The 15,788-nt window shown below is 43.6% G+C and overlaps 1 protein-coding gene across 5 annotated transcripts in view; it reads left to right on the plus strand.

The window, feature by feature from the left end:
• MICU1 (mitochondrial calcium uptake 1) overlaps positions 1–15,788 on the plus strand; it is a gene marked incomplete at its 3' end in the record, with an annotated part of 112,481 nt that overhangs the window by 34,015 nt on the left and 62,678 nt on the right. For all 5 annotated transcript variants that reach the window (XM_080622123.1, XM_080622126.1, XM_080622122.1 and 2 more), the window contains one exon: positions 9,858–9,901. In XM_080622123.1, coding sequence (XP_080478249.1) covers positions 9,858–9,901 — 44 coding nt within the window. The remainder of the gene's footprint in view (positions 1–9,857; positions 9,902–15,788) is intronic.

The raw sequence follows: 15,788 nt of genomic DNA on the forward strand, positions 1-15,788 counted from the left end.
AAGTGCTGTATGTCATGACAATCACAGTAAATGGTTTTTTAATTATAATGAACAGTAGAAGAGTAAAATGCTACGGTAAAGTCAAACTATCCATAACCTTGCTCCCAAATGTCTTCAAATCTGGTCATAAAAAAAAAAAAAAAAAAGTTGCCTTGTGTGGTTTGTGGTTTTTTTAACTCAGAGGTTAAAAACAAAGACTGTACCTGCTCACCAGATTTGAACTTTACATCCGTCTGGCACTGTTGACTCAGAAGGCAATCAGGATCATAATATAGATCAGTAAGGAAATGCTGAGGCTGCTTTCTCCTTTAGTCACAACTCGGGTGTGTCCTCTGCCCGGACTGGAGCATTCCTCCTTCATCTCAGGGTGTTCCTGCAGGTGGTGATGTAGCCCCTTGAAAATCTCCTTCAGATAGTGACATAGCCTGCTATAATCATACTGGCTTGGTACATTAATGCTTGAACTCAATTGTGAATTACTTTGTGCAGTCCCACTGACTGCAAGGCTTTCAGTGCGTGATATTTGTTGGTAGATTTGTCTGGTGAAGCAATTGGCTTCTGTACCTGTGAATTAATATGGTCCTGCATAAGCAGTCTGAGACATGAGGAGGACAGGGAATGCTCTGTGTGCTCAAGCTGCTGCATGTAATTTCAGCAAGTAACTTTTTGTTAACATGTGTGCTATTTTACAGAAAGAAAATACTATGGAATGTAAATGAAAGGGAGTGAGGGGGTATCTGAGTCCCTGTTGTATTTATTTTTAAACTGCTAATCTACTGCGGGGTATGTCTGATTCATTTTTATGGATTACATAGGGGAAAGTTGATTTATTGTCAGTAAAAATGTCAGCTTAATTCTACACAGTGTTTTGCTGGTTTGGGAAAAATGAATGCCAATTCATTACCTCCTGTAGATTGCTTTCCCCAGTTCAGTAAGATTTCCTGCCATAGCTTTCCCAAGTATGCAGGCTGTGCTTAAGGTGTGACACACTCTTGCTGAGCTTGGAACTGTCTGTCAGAATAAGACAAACAATGGCATTAATCTTGGAAGCTGCTTTGAAAAAAAAGTCTTCATATGCTGTCTGTAAAGTCCAAGTGCCAACAGAAGTGTGGGCAGTGATATCTGCTCCCTGCAGTCCTGTGTGATATTTTAATTCCCGCCTCCTCTCATACCTGAGAGAGAGCTGTTCTCCAAGGCTGGATGAGCAGGGGTGGTTTCTTCAGTCCATCCCTGCTGGTGTTTGCTTGTCCAAACTCAGCTGAAAATACTACCTCTCAGTCTCTGGTAGGAAGGGTAAGGGTTTGTAAAAACCTAGTTGTGAATGCTCTTTGAAGACAGGTAGACTGCTGAAAAAGATGCATGAAGCCATGACACTTGGCAGGAGTGCTGTAACTGCTTTTGATAGTGACAGGTCATTGCTGGCACATCCTCTGTAGTCTTAGGTAATTGTTGGCCTTCATGAGCATTTTCAAGTGCTTGGACTTACTTGGTGGTGGCCTGCGCAGTCCTCCTGTCTTTCCTAGCCTCTGAGTTACCTCCATATCCCCAGCTTTCTCTGGGTCCATTCTGCACTAATTGTTTTCCTGGGGAAAGTGAGTATTTTGAAGCATCCTGGGCTAAGAAGGAACTGTGGCGTGCTCAGCCAGTACCAGTAATTAAAAGAAGTAGAAAATGATGCATATCTTATCGCAGCACGCTGTAACGAAGACAGGTTACACCCAAACCAGTCTTGCTCTTTCATCTCAGTGTTAACCTCACTCCTGCCACATGAAAGATGCCTTTCAAGATCCACCATGCACTGCAGCAGTTCAGATATCTGAACTCTTGGAAATGTCCTGGAAGGTGTGTGTGTTTTGGGGGCTGTTTTTTTTTGTTGGTATTGTGTTTTTTTGTGTCTGTAAGAAACCACAAACGTGCTGTTGAAGCTCAGCCAGGAGCAGCAGCTGTGCCTCTGTGCACAGGATGGTGTCAGGGGAGAGGAACTGTGAAGGACAGAGCTGATGTCTGGTGGCTTGCTCAGACCACATAGCTTGATTCTCAGTTTTGAAATGGTTTGGGTTTTTTCATAAGCAGCTGAGCACAAGCTGGCTCTGGACTATTTGCAGTGCTTGTGTGATTATTTATTATTTTGTGTTAAATTTGTAAAATATGGATCTGATCTTTTGTAGAACCAACAGTCATGAGCTGTGACAAGCACTCACCTGATCTGGAGGGGAGGGGAAGATTCCCTAGGCTTGTACAGATCCTTAAAGTTATGCGAAGTGTTCAATTGAAATGCTTAGACCCAGAAGGAAACTAGAGATGCTGAACTTGCCTTTGGTTTGTTGATGGGAACTTCTGTGTTCTCTCCCAAATACATCTGCTGGAGAGGTCTTCAGGGAAAGAATGTGAGTGAGAGGGGGAGGTAGCTTGATGGTTATCTCCTGAACCAGGAGGTTAAATAGATATGGGGTTTTTTTTTTCTGTGAAAATACATCGATTCCAAGGTGAGAATCATCTTTAAGCCTGTAATGCCCGACACAAGACCTCAGGAACCTAGTCAAGGAGGAGCGAAAGGTGCATTTATGTGTATGCTTATGTGATAGTTATCAGAAGAAACAAATTACTACAGCTTTCAGTGTAGATGACAGGTTGGTGTGGATGATCAGTTGTGTTATGAAGGCACATCTCATAGAGACTGACTTGCCTGTTGTAGGAGGGGGTCAGATGTGAGCAAAGTAGTTCCTTGAATAGAACAGTTCTGGGCTTTAATGCAAGCCTGAGAGTGTTACCCCTTGAGAAATCTCAGGCAGCTCATTGTTTGCTTGCAAATTACATTTTAAATTCAGGGGAGAATACTCATATTAAAATCAGAAGGTGGGTTACAGCTTTGGAGGGGAAAACCAGGTCCAACATTTTCTCTTCCCATAATGTAGTATGTTGCATGTCATGGTTACCAGGCTGTTCTTCAGTCTTGGTCATTAGCCCTTTTGCTCATCTACTCGCAAGAAAAAGAGTCCATGTTATATATTGAGCAACTGGAAAGGAAAAGCAGATGATGAGTAAATGTTACCCAGATAATGTGAAAAATCTGACAAGGATATCAAGACTGGAAGGAGTTGAAAAGGCTTTTCTGTCAGTGGAAAACTGTTGGCATCCCAGAGGAAATCATGATGGTTTCTAATTTATCCCAACTGTGTTCTTGGCATAATAGAATTATTTTTTCTGGAAACCTGTTTGTTAAAATATTTTTTAAATTGCAGTCTATAATCTGGTGCTCATGGCTGCTGTTTTTTTTTTTAACAGGATGACATTAGCTTAGTAATTGTTTAGCTATTTATCAAGTGTGGTAATTGGGTAGTTTTGAGTGAATCTGTGGAATGTATGTTTTCATTAATGAGCAGAAATATAATAAGCATTTGACTTCAGGTTTTATTAGAGCTGAAAAAGAGTAACAGCAGGTTATTCTATGTTTTTTCCTTTACATAAATAATTCCTTCTCCATTAAAATATCCTTCCTAGCCTAGGAAAAATAAATAAATGGAAAGAATATGGTTCTCCTGTTGAACAGCCTCTTTTCCCCATTGTGGCAGGTAGTGAGTGCAAGTCGTTTTGGCTTATTTTGAAACGGTTTTGATTTTAGTGCTGTGAAAGTACCATCACATGAATAAGAGTGGAGGCCTATATTCTTAGTATTGGTGCATAAATGGTGTCAGTCTAATCTGAAATAACAGTTCTAGTGATGCTGTGTACTTAGGTACTCTACCGCAGTGTTGCTGTTTCTTTTGGTCCTCTGATGCCACCTTAGGTGGTATCAGAATTTTTAGGAGTAATACATAGTGGTACTTAAAGATTACAAGCAAGCTGGCTATGGTGAGCAAGTTAGGAAATTGTTGCAGGTCACCAAAGGCGCTACTGAAAGTGACTGACTGGTGCAGAATCCTTGGCTGGGGGAGCAAAAGGGGCTTCAGTAATGCAGATGTGTAGTGAAAGGTGAGGTGTTGTGCAGTGGTTGATGTAAATAAATGGCCTCTTCTGGGCAGGTCATAGTGAAAGTTCTGAGTTTGTTCAGGCAGAAATGAGCACCAAAATGCAGCTGATCTGGGTGGTCACTAAGCAATCTGGAGTAGCCATGGGGTGCATTGTGCTGCCTTCCATCCCAGGAAAGCTTTGTGAAGCAGCCAGCTGTCCTCCTGGAAAGACTTCTGGTTTTTATTGCCATCTCCTTTGAAGGAGATCTTTTAATCTGTTCCTGGGAGAATAGTATTTCATCTCCTGCTTTTCAGTGAAAGATGGAAAAGCTCTTTTTCACTGTTAAACATGCCTATTAGCTTGTGTTCCTGCACCTTGTCAGCAATAGGCCAGCCAGGATCTATTTGTTTTCATAAAATCATAGAATCATAGAATAGTTAGGGTTGGAAAGGACCTTAAGATCATCTAGTTCCAATCCCCCTGCCATGGGCAGGGACACCTCACACTAAACCATGCCACCCAAAGCTTCATCCAACCTGGCCTTGAACACCACCAGGGATGGAGCATTCACAACCTCCCTGGGCAACCCATTCCAGTGCCTCACCACCCTCTCAGTAAAGAATTTCTTCCTTATATCCAATCTAAACTTCCCCTGTTTAAGTTTGAACCCGTTACCCCTTGTCCTGTCACTACAGTCCCTGATGAAGAGTCCCTCCCCAGCATCCGTGTAGGCCCCCTTCAGATACTGGAAGGCTGCTATGAGGTCTCCACACAGCCTTCTCTTCTCCAGGCTGAGCAGCCCCAACTTTCTCAGCCTCTCTCCATACGGGAGGTGCTCCACTCCCCTGATCATCCTCGTGGCCCTCCTCTGGACTTGTTCCAACGGTTCCATGTCCTTTTGATGTTGAGGACACCAGAACTGCACACAATACTCCAAGTGAGGTCTCACGAGAGCAGAGCAGAGGGGCAGGATCACCTCCTTTGACCTGCTGGTCAAGCTCCTCTTGATGCAGCCCAGGATACAGTTGGCTTTCTGGACTGCGAGCACACACTGAAGCCGGCTCATGTTCATTCTCTCATTGACCAACACCCCCAAGTCCTTCTCTGCAGGGCTGCTCTGAATCTCTTCTCTGCCCAACCTGTAGCCGTGCCTGGGATTGCTCTGACTCAGGTGTAGGACCTTGCACTTGGCATGGTTAAACTTCATCAGGTTGGCATCAGCCCACCTCACAAGCGTGTCGAGGTCCCTCTGGATGGCATCCCTTCCCTCCGGCGTATCAACCGAACCACACAGCTTGGTGTCATCGGCAAACTTGCTGAGGGCGCGCTCAATCCCACTGTCCATGTCACTGACAAAGATGTTGAACAAGACCGGTCCCAACACCGATCCCTGAGGGACACCACTCGTTACTGGTCTCCAGCCGGACATTGAGCCATTGACCACAACTCTTTGCGTGCGGCCATCCAGACAGTTCTTTATCCACCGAGTGGTCCACCCATCAAATTGATGTCTCTCCAATTTAGAGACAAGGATGTCGTGTGGGACAGTGTCGAACGCTTTGCACAAATCCAGGCAGATGACGTCAACTGCTCTGCCCCTGTCCATCAGTTCTGTAGCCCTATCATAGAAGGCCACCAAATTGGTCAGGCAGGATTTCCCCTTAGTGAAGCCATGCTGGCTGTCACCAAGCACCTCCTTGTTTTTCATGTGCCTTAGCATGCCTTCCAGGAGAATCTGCTCCAAGATTTTGCCAGGCACATGAGTGTATCACAGACAATCCTGCAGTAGCTTTAACTTAGCACACTGTCTTTTCATGAATGGGTAAGTAATAACTAACATTCTTTCCTTTCCTTGTTCAGTTGTGATTGTCCTAATTCCTACAGTGTTTCCATTAGTTCTCCAGCCTACACAAACACTGAATTCCTATTGTCATGTTTTAGAGGAAAAGTCTTTCGGGTTTTTTATGTAACATAGAGAACAACACCACAGGTATCAAGCAACATGTCCTCTTTTTCTCTTGCTTTCCTTTTGTCAACTTTTAAGATTGAATACTCATAGAAAAACACATAGCTAAATCCATAAAAAGAACATAAACTCCATTTGAAAAAGGAAGATGTATTGAGTAAAACTGTGTGCCTTGAACTCATTAATGCCATAAATCACCTTTTGAATAGCACTTGCTATGATCTATGGCAAGGTGAATTTTATAGAGGAGCTTAAGCATACAGCTTAGTTAATGCAGCAGAGCAAAGGGGATATTGTTGTGCATGGCTGGGGGAAAGGGTGAACGTAAAACACTGATGTGAACCCATATTCTTGTGCTTGCAATAAAATAATAATCTTTTAGGCTGGAAAAGACAAACCTTTAACCTAGCACTGCAAAGTCCACCACTAAACCCCATGTCTATAAGCACCACATCTACCTGTCTTTAAATGCCTCCAGGGATGGTGACTCCACCACTTCTCTGGGCAGCCTGTTCCAATGCTTGATAACCCTTGCAGTGAAGAAGTTTTTCCTAATATACAGTTCCTAGCACAATTTAAAGCTGTTTCCTTCCTCCCTGTCACTGGGAGGACACCACCACTCACCTGGCTCCATCCTCCTTTGAGGTAGTTGTAGAGAGTGGTAAGGTCTCCCCTGAGCCTCATACTCCAGGCTGAACCACCCCAGTTTCCTCAGCTGCTTCTCATAGGACTTGAGCTCCAGACCCTTCACCAGTTTTGTTGTTCTTCTCTGGCCCTGCTCCAGCACATCAATGTCTGTCTTGTAGTGAGGGGCCCAGAACTGAGGTATTGGAGGTGCAGCCTCACCAGTGCCGAGCCCAGGGGGATGATCACTGCCCTTGCTCTGCTGGCCATGCTATTGCTGATACAGGCCAGGGCATGCCGTTGGCCTTCTTGGCTGCTTGGGCACAAGCTGGCTTAGGTTCAGCGGCTGTCAGTCAGGACCTGCAGTCCCTTTCTGCCGGGCAGCTTTCCAGCCACTCTTCCCAAGCCTGTAGCCTTCCATGGGATTCTTGTGGCCCAAGTGCAGGACCTGGCATTGAGCTTTGTTAAAGCTCACACAGTTGACCTTGGCCCATTGATCCGGCCTGTTTAGATCACTCTGTAGAGATTTCCTGTCCTCCAACAGATCAATGTTCCTGCCAAGCTAGGTGTCATTTGTGAATTTGCTGAGGGTGGACTTAATCCCCTCATCCAGGTCATCAGTAAAGATACTAAACAACACTGTCCCCAGTACTGAGCCCTGGGAAACACCGCTTCTGACTGTCAGCTGGATTTGACTCCTTTCACCAGGGCTGTCTTCCAGGGCATGCTGATACAGTAAAATGAAAAAAGGCAGCAGCATAAGTGACAAAATTTAGTGCTGTATTTTCATATAAATGTCTCTCCCTGATCTCAGAGACATGCATAAACCAAGGTTACATATTTGCTTCTCATCAGATGTGATTGTGTCAAATGAGGTTGACATCATATAGATAATGATTACTACAGTTTTGTAACAGCTGTGGTGTTTTAAACAGTTTCTTCAGCAAATAATGAAATGCTTGGAGCTCTTAAGCTTGGGGAGAGACCTGGTAGCTGCTTCTCTTTGGATGCAGTTACAGAAAAGCTGTGTGTAAGTAAAGGTCCGTCACTCTGTTCCTGCCAGGAACAGTCTCAGGTTACCCAGACACTTTGTTTTTCCATGTCTTTTTGTTACATGCCGTAGCAATCAAGGAAATACATGGAAACCAACATCTCTGTGCTTAGGTGAATGAGGCTGGACCAAACCCCAGTCTGGAGGCAAACTACCCTGTGTTCAAAACTCCTGATATAGTCAGTGTGTTCTTTTGCTGACTCCATCATTATTGTAATTTATTGCTGTTAACTATTGTGGTGCTTTTTAGTCCCCTCTAATTATACCCCCCCATCACCTCCCCTTTTGCCCATGTCATGTTACATCTGTGGAGAACACAAAGTTTATAATGTTAGCCTCTTTCTTTAGTACAGGTACTGGTATTCTGCCTTTTTAGGTGTTGTTTGGCTGGTTTAATAACTATTCTATACATACATACAGAGTTGTCTATATATTATTTATTTTGTTATATAAGTAATCTATATTTAGAAATATATGATATTTAATTTATATGTACATGCAAGAAAGCAGTTTTTAGTTCATGTTTTCTTGCTATTTATCTACATGAGCATCCATTCATTTTGAGTCTCCTGTGAAACCTGTTTGCTTTTCCAATAGTAGTGTCCAGCTGGAAGGGGGGGTGGGGAGAGAGTGCCATTAAGACATGCTTTCACTTGCTATTTTTAGCCCATGTTCTTTCTTAGCTTTACATGAGTACATGTATAAAGTCGGGAAATGTCTTACAGCACTATTTCCTGGCATTGGAACAGGAGGTGTTCTTGAGAAATGACTTTATTATGACACATGGGTATAAGCTAAGCTCAGTTTAGCAGTCGGCATCCAAATGGATGGTCAGGAACGAGCTCTGGCCAGATAACACGTCTCTGGTAAAATCAGCACATTTATCAAATGAGTCTTGCCTCTAAATGTGATGATACTTACTGGACCGCATTTATACCTACAACTTTGAGGAGGGCAAAATTCAGAAGATGATGATTAAAGTCTGAAAATGCATATGAATATACAATTTTTCACTCTGTCGGGCACACAAAATATTGAGAAGATGCTTTCTGGACTGAATATTCACAAATCCACAGCACCCTTTGACAATTGCCTTGATCTTTGAATTGGTGATGAAGGCTGCTTTGGTTCAGAAAGGTCAAGGAGGTCACCCTGAAGAGATTAATAACTCAACTTTCAATACCATAACCATTATGAACCTTTCCAATAGATGTGTTTTATTGTCTTCTCTCATGAGCTGGAGATGCAGCAGGCATGGGAAAGGTTTTATTGGGTTATTTCCTTTTTTTCCTAATTTAAATTGAAATGAGGATGTGATAATTATCATAAACAGTGGCAGAAAATGCATGGAACGTAGCTCTGCTGAGCAGTTTTATTCTTCAGAGAACCAAAAATCGGCCTGTGCTCTCCCGGATGCCTGGAAGTTCTTCAGTTTGAGCTCTGCTTAATCTCCTCTCAGGGTGCATCTTCCTGACTTTGGATTGCAAAGCTCAGATAATTAATCTTCCTGAATATTTTTGTCATCTTGCTTATATGTGCATTCATGAGTGTACATAAAGCCTGCTGGGCTCTGTGGATTAGATTGAGAGCTCCCTGCCTAAACTCTGCAAATGCTGGGACATTTTTTTTCCTCTTTGAGATAGAAAAAAACATTTTGTAATGGTATGGAAGATTGAATTTATTAGTATAAATAACCCCTTTTTCTGCTTTTCTCCAAAATGCCCTTCTAGCTAAAGCTCTTACCTTCTTACAAATGTAGATAAAACTTATCTCCTTCAAAATCTATTAGCAATTTTATACTAAAATATGAGTAAGTTTTGGATTTATTTGGGAGTATCCTAATTAATTACGGGAATAATTCTTTGTTTTCCCATTTGTGAGCAATTCAAAAGGTGTTATTAAAAATCATAAGAGCTTTATGAACACGCATTTACATGGGGCATCACAGGCAAAATGTTTACCTGGTAATAGTGCAGAAATTTTCTACTTTGGGATGGGGATTTCGGGCTCTTGAGACATGCTAGGAGCTGTGCTCTTACTGTCCCTGACAGAAGGCTTTCTTCTCTGATGCCATGGGTTTGTTGACTTCATGATCAAAATACAAGGTAAAAAATGCACAAAGCCAAAAAAATTTCCTTCTGTCCTTATACTTTCTACTGATGTTATTCAGAAAATGCATTTTACTTTCTAATCCTCACTCAAACAGAAAACCCAAGAAATGCTCACTTCTACACTCTAAGAGCATGTTTGGTTTTTCTTTTTCAGACCTGGGCCTGGATCAGTTTATAGTGAAGCGCTATGATGGGAAGGTGAGCATAATAGACTATTAAGTCTGTATATTATTCAGGGTTTCCTGTTTCACCTAGATTCCTTTAGTTACTATCTGCATGTGGGGTCTAAGCTAAATGATGTATTTGACATATTCTCTCTTGAGCTTTTGTTGTTTAGTAGCATTGCGGTGTTTTTTCCGTAATGGCAGATTTTTTTGGGTTTTTTTTTTTTAGTAGTCTTTATTTTAATGTTTACAGACAAAGTCTTGCCTCTTGTTATATACTGGTAGGCCAGCAAACAGGTTGTAATCATGTTTTCTTGCTGCTCCTTTATGAGTGTATGACAGTCCCATGAGTTACCCCATTTAAAACTCCTTTGACCTTTCCCTTCCAGACTCATCTCCAGATTTCTAAAGGAAGGAGACACTCTTGTGGTTTTTTACCTGCATACCAAGCATTTGTTTCCCCCTCTTTCAAACAGCATTACTCCATTCCCCTTTCAAACCCTAGGTCCTTCCTACAGTGGTACACAACTGTTCTGGATGTTTGTGCTGTCATGATACATGTTGGTAAAACATTGAGCATGATCTGATCTAGTTTTGTCTGCTTGCGTAAGAGGAGCCACATAGCATTCAACCTGTTGTAGAAACCAGAGACCAAATTAATCACACTGTAAATCCCATTGGTATGGAGGAGTACAGTAAAGACAGCTCTGGCCCAAGAACTAGCAGCGCATATCGACTTCTTGCATGCAGATAACTGCAGGTTACTTAATTTTCCATCATCTCACCATGGGCACATAATGGTATTCCACCTTTTAGCAATATTTTCATTCCATCTGCATCATCTGAAAATAAAGCTTTTGTGTTTCCAAAGGGAAGTCAGCATCTGATCCCTTCATTGCTGAGTGATGTACCTGACATATAGTGTCAGGATTTACAGAAAACCTCAACACTGAAAAAAAAGAAGTAGTATTTAAAGCTTTATATAAACACAGTGTGGGCTGAACACATGCAGTTCTCTGTCTTGTTTCATGTTTAGTAGGGAAAGGTAAAGACATTAAGGGTATCAAATACCTGGGGCCCCTGTCATCAGCAGTGTACGAGTGTTCTGGTTACCCAGGCAGCAAAGCAAGATTTTGCTTGAAAATAGGTAAGTAGCAGCTAGTATTTTGGCAGTTAGTTTTGATGCATAAAACTACAAAGCATGTTGTGAACACTTGTTTTCTCCTCTCTGTGTCACAAACCCAACTTCTGCTTTTTTGTGATTTAAAAAAAAGAAAAGAAAAAACCCCAACCAAACAGAAAGTACTTATATTCTTTGCAAAATATCAAATGTTTCTCCCTTTGGTTTGTGCGCTCACTTTTGTCATTTTATCTTGTCAAGCTATCACACTCATCCCATAGGCTTTACATAAGCAAGATTTGTTTGTAGGGAAGAAATGCTGAATCCCACATTACTTTTGCTAATTATTCCTCTGTTCCTGAGAACTCGGCAGTTGGTTCCTATCACATTGAATAAAAAAGGTCCAAAGATGATCCCTTTGCTGAATTCAGCCTTCTGTCCCTCTGTCCTTCAGCACCTAGGGCTTGAATTGCAGCACATTTGGATGTCATGGACAGTCACCACACAGGGGTATTGAAGATCCACAGTCAGTGTTTGATATGGAGTTGCTATTTACGTTAGGGATAGGCTGGAGAGTGTGGAACTCTGTCTGGGGACAGGTGAGCAGTCAATAGAGTTTGTGGGTCAGGGTTAAAGAGGGAACAGCGATGGGAGACATTAATGTGGGGATCTGTTACAGACCACCTGATCAAGAGGAATCTGTGGATGAAGCACTCTATAGGCAGATAGGAACAGCCTCACACTCGCAGGCCCTTGTTCTCATGGGGGACTTCAACCACCCTGACATCTGTTGGAGGAACAGTACGGCCCGGCACAAGCAATCCAGGAGGTTCCTCGATTGTGTGGAAGACAACTTCCTTCTGCAAGTAATAGAGGAGCCGACAAGGAGAGGTGCCATGCTTGACCTCGTGCTCACCAACAGGGAAGGGCTGGTTGAAAATGTGACGCTCCAGGGCAGCCTTGGTGGCAGCATCACGACAGTGAGAAGAGCGTGCAGCAAGCTCACTGCCCTGGACTTCAAAAGAGCAGATTTTGGCCTCTTCAAGAACCTGCTTAGTAAGGTTCCATGGGATATAGCCCTAGAGGGCAGGGGGCCCAAGACTCTTGGTTGTTATTCAAGGATCACCTGCTCCAAGCTCCGGAGTGTTGCATCGCAACAAGAAGGAAAAAAGAAGGAAGTGCAGCAGGAGGGCCAGGAGACCTCCTTGGATGGATAAGGAGCTGCTGAGGAAAATTCAAAGGAAAAAAGAGGCTTATAGAAGGTGGAAGCAGGGACAGGGAAGAATACAGGGATGCTGTCCGGGAAGCTAGGGACCAGGTTAGGAAAGCTAAGGTCCAGTTAGAATTAAACTTGGCTAGAGATGTTAAGGATAACAGGAAGGGATTCTGTAGGTACGTAGTGAATAAAAGACAGATTAGGGACAAAGTAAGCCCCCTCCGGAAGCTATCAGGAGAACTGGCTACCCTGGATTTGGAGAAGGCTGAGGTTCTTAATGACTTCTTTGCCTCAGTCTTCAGTGGCAAAGGCTCTGACCGCACCACCCAAGTCTTGGAAGGCGAACGCAGGGACTGTGAGAATGAAGACCCTAGGCCCACTGTAGGAGAGGATCTGGTTCGAGACCATCTTAAGAATCTGGACATGCACAAGTCCATGGGACCTGATGAAATCCATCCGTGAGTCCTGAAGGAGCTGGCAAATGAAGTTGCTAAGCCACTGGCCATCATATTTGAAAAATCATGGCAGTCAGGAGAAGTTCCCGATGACTGGAAAAAGGGAAATATAACCCCCATTTTCAAGAAGGGGAAAATGGATGATCCACGGAATTACAGACCAGTCAGTTTCACCTCTGTGCCTGGCAAAATCTTGGAGCAGATTCTCCTGGAAGGCATGCTAAGGCACATGAAAAACAAGGAGGTGCTGGGTGACAGCCAGCATGGCTTCAATAAGGGAAATCCTGCCTGACCAATTTGGTGGCCTTCTATGATGGGGCTACGAAACTGATGGACAGGGATAGAGCAGTTGATGTCATCTACCTCGATTTGTGCAAAGCCTTTGACACTGTCCCACACGACATCCTTGTCTCTAAATTGGAGAGACATCAATTTGATGGGTGGACCACTCAGTGGATAAAGAACTGTCTGGATGGCCGCACGCAAAGAGTTGTGGTCAATGGCTCAGTGTCCGGCTGGAGACCGGTAACGAGTGGTGTCCCTCAGGGATCGGTGTTGGGACCAGTCTTGTTCAACATCTTTGTGGGTGACATGGACAGTGGGATTGAGCGCGCCCTCAGCAAGTTTGCTGATGACACCAAGCTGTGTGGTTCGGTTGATACGCTGGAGGGAAGGGATGCCGTCCAGAGGGACCTCGACACGCTTGTGAGGTGGGCTGATGCCAACCTGATGAAGTTTAACCATGCCAAGTGCAAGGTCCTACACCTGGGTCAGAGCAATCCCAGGCACAGCTACAGGTTGGGCAGAGAAGAGATTCAGAGCAGCCCTGCAGAGAAGGACTTGGGGGTGTTGGTTGATGAGAGAATGAACATGAGCCGGCTTCAGTGTGCGCTCGCAGCCCAGAAAGCCAACTGTATCCTGGGCTGCATCAAAAGGAGCTTGACCAGCAGGTCAAAGGAGGTGATCCTGCCCCTCTGCTCTGCTCTTGTGAGACCTCACGTGGAGCATTGTGTGCAGTTCTGGTGTCCTCAACATAAAAAGGACATGGAACTGTTGGACCAAGTCCAGAGGAGGGCCACGAGGATGATCAGGGGAGTGGAGCACCTCCCGTATGGAGAGAGGCTGAGAAAGTTGGGGCTGTTCAGTCTGGAGAAGAGAAGGCTGCGTGGAGACCTCATAGCAGCCTTCCAGTATCTGAAGGGGGCCTACAAGGATGCTGGGGAGGGACTCTTCATCAGGGACTGTAGTGACAGGACAAGGGGTAATGGGTTGAAACTTCAACAGGGGAAGTTTAGATTGGATATAAGGAAGAAATTCTTTACTGAGAGGGTGGTGAGGCACTGGAATGGGTTGCCCAGGGAAGTTGTGAATGCTCCATCCCTGGCAGTGTTCAAGGCCAGGTTGGACAGAGCCTTGGGTGACCTGGTTTAGTGGACTGTGTCTCTGCCCATGGCAGGGGGTTGGAGCTATATAATCTTAAGGTCCTTTCCAACCCTAACTGTTCTGTGATCCTATGATATACCCTGATTAGTGCACATGCATAGTGACTGTGCATAGTCATCCGTGCTCTTAGGATCTACCGTTCAGCATGGTGAAGACCAGTGTTGGCTGAAGGCTGGAAAACAGATAGCGTTTGCCGTACACACTTACCACCTTTTGCTCTGACCTATAGCAAAGTGAAATAGCTTTTTATGTAACTTACAGATGCTGGTTATGCACTTGGATGTCTGCCTGCTGAGGTTTGGGTAGTCTGAAAGTGAGGCAGCAGATTTAGGGAACTGTGATGCATTTTCTTTATTGTTATCTGCTTTTGGGACCTATTTTTTCCACAGTCTAATAACACCCTAGAAGCAATTTTCTCTGATAATGAAGAAATAGAGGTTCCCGTTTGCTTGGCTGTCTGCTTAAAGACACTTTGGGACTGGTTAAATCTGGCTGTGAACATTAGGGTAGCGGTAATGTCCAGGCAAGAGGGTAATTTGAGAAGGGTATAAATAAGTTGGCCTTGGCTCTCCCTTGGTAATGAAAGAAGCTGACAGTAGATTGATCTGTCTGATAGCATCTTGTTCTCATTTACTGCTTGCTTTGGGTTTCATTTTAAAAAACAACACTTGTCTTTACTCAGTCAAGCACCAAAGAGGTGCTGCGGAGCTGACCTTACTCATTCAAGTTTCACTTGTGTAGTAGTAACCTGAGGGATAAAACCCTTATGTATCTCTTCCTCCTTCCATGTTTCCAACTATGTATTCCTCTTGCGTTATCAAAGCATCCTTGTGGTTCAGGCTTCTGCTCAGAAAGTAATAGGCCTGTTCACTGGAAATTTCCTCTTCATTTTTAAAGTGAAGGGAGTTTGTGAGCGGTCAGACACAAGAAAGATGTGGTACTGAAGGGTACTGAAAATATGCAGGCTAGATCCTAGCTGAAAAGTAGAAAGGAGAATTAATTTTAGTTCCAAGCAAAAATGTACACCCAGGGTTGCATGCAACCAATAATCTAGAAACAGATTCAGTTCAAAGAATAGTATCAGCTGTGCAATCAGTTGCATTTTAATTACATATTACAGGATGATGTTTAAAGTATCAGTGTGAATTTTGTGCATGTATGTTTGAGATTTAAATGCTACAGCATTAGTAAGCAGATGTATGAGCTGCTGTTTTCACAGAACCAATTTTATTTACATAAAACTGCAATCAAAACAACAAATTAGCTGTCATGCAGTGATCGGGACCAGTCTTGCCAAAGGATTTTATGAAATGATGTGGCTCTGTATTGTAATCGTGTCAGGTTTCTGAAGCATCTTGCTGTGCCTGTGATTGAATGCTATGGTGAGAAGACTGCCCCTCCTTCTTCCTAGTGATAATTCATAGAATTGATGTGGAGGGAGGTAAATGTTACTGCCTTATTAATGGGAACAGTGCTTCTGTAATTTGAGACTAACGCTTTTTCTTCACTCATTGCAAGACCAAAACCCCTGGAGACATTCATCCACCAAAAGCCCTTGATCAGATCTGTTTGCCAACATGAACTCATACTTTTCCTTTGACTTGCTGCTGGGCTGAATGTGTAGGGAGGTAGCTCTGTCCCTGGTTTTGTTTTTGTCTAAGTGTGGTGGTTTCTCCCCCAGGGCAGC

The sequence above is a fragment of the Psittacula echo genome (genome assembly GCF_963264785.1).
Source record: "Psittacula echo genome assembly, chromosome: 6".
NCBI classification, from domain to species: Eukaryota; Metazoa; Chordata; class Aves; order Psittaciformes; family Psittacidae; genus Psittacula; species Psittacula echo.